At 39.9% G+C, this 3733-nt stretch overlaps 1 protein-coding gene across 1 annotated transcript; it reads right to left on the minus strand.

Annotated features, from left to right (window-relative positions):
* Positions 1 to 1006: 1006 nt before the first annotated feature.
* On the minus strand, positions 1007 to 3448 carry LOC9267983 (putative disease resistance protein RGA3). The gene has a single exon (XM_015760714.1). The coding sequence runs from the start codon at positions 3446 to 3448 to the stop codon at positions 1007 to 1009; it is 2442 nt and encodes an 813-aa protein (XP_015616200.1).
* Positions 3449 to 3733: the final 285 nt, after the last annotated feature.

Below are 3733 nucleotides of genomic sequence, written 5' to 3' on the forward strand. Positions count from 1 at the left end.
CACCATTACGAACGGTTGTAAGTCGAGCTTGTTTTATGGTGGAGAGTTCATTTTTTTTCACTCAGGCAATAGTTGAGGGAGGTAAAATGATCATGACTCGTCCCATTACTAGTACACCACACAACATTGTTTGGACCACCAACCCAAAAGTTAGAATGTATCCAGAACTGGATTTTTGTTGAAAATGATTCAGAAGATAAAAAAAATCAGTAAATTTTGAATATGTCTGATTGAACCTGCATCTATGTGAAGCCAGCAGTATAGAAAATATAGCACATTAGGCCGAAGCTAAAGAGGATATCAAGTTTATGGACAAGCCATTTATAATGTATTAATGATGCGAAGGTGTTGGCATAGTTTACTCCTATTAAGAGAATAAGGTGAAAGGTTGAAGAATATAAATTCCCTGCCTGGTGGAGATGGTGGAACTGATGAAATGAGATGAAAACAAATGTGTTCTTTTGAAGAACAGAGGAACTATAAATATGAAAACACCGGACTAGCAGCAAATGAAATTCCTTTTAAAAGAAAAAAAGATAATGGAAGTAACCCCCAATCTTTGTACAATCTACGCTCACTAGCAGTACAATCTTTACATTTGTATGGCACATTAGGGGACAGAGCCAACGCAAGGAAAATATATTACCATGTGAATTAAAGCATATGATGCTATGATGCATGAATGGTACCAGGATCCAAATAAAAATACACAAGATATGCAGAAGTGTAAATATAGCAAGATTTGAGCACAGCACCGCACATATCTATTAGCATGGTCCAGACTCCAGAGGGGTCAAACAAATTATAATCCTAAATGATAATTGCAGAATTGTCCATGTTTGAGAAGCATTGAAATGTTCTTTCTGTCATTCAGAGCAAAGAAAAACTTACATAGTATTCAAATACATGTCTTATATTCGAAGAGTAGATACAATCTGTAGATGGATGCGCAAGTTATGGTAAGTCTACAAGACTAAAATATAAAATTCCCGAGAAGAACTCTGCATTATAAATTTGTGTTAACTGGTCGGTCTATATTTACTGTGACCCCTTCCAACATAATGCAGTGATGTTGTAGCTCCTCACTGCAGCGACGATCAACATTTATTTTCTGCAGAGAATTTGGAAAGGCATTCTTGGGCAGAGACCTGATGGCTGAGCACCTCAGAATTTCCAATATCCTTAGATTGTTCAGTCCACGAAGGTCTGCAGGGAGAGACTGCAGCTTCTCATTGTGAAAAAAGCAGAGGTCCTGGAGGGAGGTGATGAGTTCAAGTGCTTTCTCTTGCTCTTTTGTGAAGCTCACAATCTCTTTGTTTGAACATAGGCCTAAAACATTAAGCGAAGAAGAAAAGAGTCTGCAGATAGGTGTCACAAGGACCCCTGCAATATCATCTGTCCGGAGCATTTCAATTTTGCAGTATGCAGGAAGCTCTTCTTGTTGATGAGGCACCAAATTGTCGAAGAAATTTGGACTGCGATAAACGCACAGACGGGTGAGGCAGCCTTGAGTGAAGAAAGTCCATAAACCTTCTCCTCTTAAATCCTTCCTACAATTCTCTACGAATAAATAGGTGAGACTAGTCAGGTTTGAGAGGGGCGCGAACGTATGCATATCCTCAACATCCTCAATTCTGAGGCTGTCCAGTGTAGATGGAAACGGAAAACAATAAGAGGAGGATGAGGAGTAGGCTGAGAGAAGTTTGGGGCACCCTCTTATGAAAAGTGTTTGCAGGGAGTGCAGATTGTGAAGACCTCCTGGCCTGGAGTTATTTTCAGGAGGAAGGGAAGCCAACAGGCTCAATCCTGGGTTCATGGTAATCCGTAATTCACGCAGGGAAATGGTGAGATGTTTTGGGAATAACAGCAGCCCTCCTTCATCACCCACTTCTTCTATTTGTAGTTGTGATCCTGTTTCATTACTTGAAGTCGAAGACGATGGCATTGATGTTGGTTCAGCTGTGGCCAGCAGCGCCATTACACCCATGCTAGTTACGTTCTGACAAGAAGACATCCTGAAGAAGGAGAGCTTAGGCAGTTGCAATAGAAATTGGGTCAATTCCTTCCCATTGGCACTACAGTTCTTAATCTCAAGGCGTTCCAAAGCAAGTGTGTCTTTCTCATCATCTGGCCCTCCCAGTAGCGGCAATGTAATACTTGATTCACTTATCTTGAGTGTTTTCAGTGACGTTAACCAGTGAAGGTGTTTATTCATCAAAGGTGGGCTTTTTGAGACCTCCAACTCATGTATTTTACTTAAATTGTGAAAGGCAACCATCTCATCAAGGCATTCCAGATGATGATCTTCTTTGATTTCCAACAATAGTTTGGATGATGAACTTTTAGTGGAGTAAACTAACTTTTCCAAACTTGAACCCACATTCTTCATGTCAACAGTGAGCAAAGTATCAGTCCATGGAATAAGTGGTAGGGATTCCAATTTTGGGCAGTCAGCAATTCTGACCTCTTGCATCTTAGGAAACAGATCAATCATCACATCTTGCTTAAATTTCTGACTAGCATATTGAGAAACTGGTAACTCTACCAGTTCTGGGCAATCTCTAATTATGAAAGTTTCTAAAAGGGAAAACAGGAGAAATTTGTCATTGTGAACCCATTTTTCCAATTTTGTGAGTCCAACAAGTTCTAGAGTTTTCAAGTTTTGAAAGCTTTTTCCTTGGACAGAACGAAGATATTCCTGACCAGGTTCTTTAGGGAGCCAAAATTCCCCGAGTGGTGGGAAGACAGTCCAGTTGACGGTGTCAAGATGAAGGGATTGTAGGTTTTTTACTGAAAGTTTGCTACCAAGCCATGGTGGGCAACTATGGCCTCCATGTCCTCTGATGCATAGCTCTTGGAGATTGTCATGAGGTCGAAGAACGTTAAGAATATGTTGTTCTTTGTCAGGTTCCTTCTGGGATCGCTGAACATCCCACTCTAATGTTAGCTTCTTTAAGCTATTTTTTGACAACAGATTCACTTCATCTGCTTCTTTCGCTTGCATTTTCTCCAGATTACAGATACTAAGTGATCCACTGAGCTGTATCAAATGTCCCAGCTGTTTTATTTCAAAACCACTTTTCTCTCTGTTGACTTCAAATCTTCTTAACTCTTGGAGTGTTTGCAGCTTTCCTACCTCACAAATCTTTGAGTGAGTTTCATCGTGTGAGACAATAAAATGCCGCAATCTTGCAAGGTTGCTCATATCTACAGGCAAATTGATACTTCCTTTCCAATCTTTCAGAACAAGGACAATCAACTTATAGAATCTAGATATACATCTCGGTGGGGATATCTTATCATACTCTGACCCAAGCTTTAGGTAGCGGAGATGCATAAGCACGGAAAAGTTATGCAGTATATGATCGACAGGATAGTACATAGTAGACAAACGAAGAACACGGAGAGCCTTTGCTTTTCTGAACACATCTCCAAAGGTATTCGCCATGCTTCGGTAATAACATCCAAATATCATCAAAGTGTGTAGATTTTCAACTTTAAATCTCTTCATTATAAGAATCACATTTCCATGAAAAGTTTCATTTATTGACGCATCTTCCTCTGCACCACCCATAACGATAGACAAGTGACGGACATCAGGAGGGATTTCTCTGAATCTTTCATGAGAGCAATCTATTGTATAACATTCATACAATGACACCATTCGTGCTAAGTCTTGTAGTAGCTCATGCATCACATAGTTAGGGTGTCCTCCTTTTCATTTTTCTTCATA

This window comes from Oryza sativa, chromosome 11 (genome assembly GCF_034140825.1).
Source record: "Oryza sativa Japonica Group chromosome 11, ASM3414082v1".
Lineage (NCBI taxonomy): Eukaryota > Viridiplantae > Streptophyta > Magnoliopsida > Poales > Poaceae > Oryza > Oryza sativa.

Coding starts and splice junctions, on each gene's coding strand:
- LOC9267983 (XM_015760714.1), bottom strand. CDS start 3,448: ATGGCGAATACCTTTGGAGATGTGTTCAGAAAAGCAAAGGCTCTCCGT.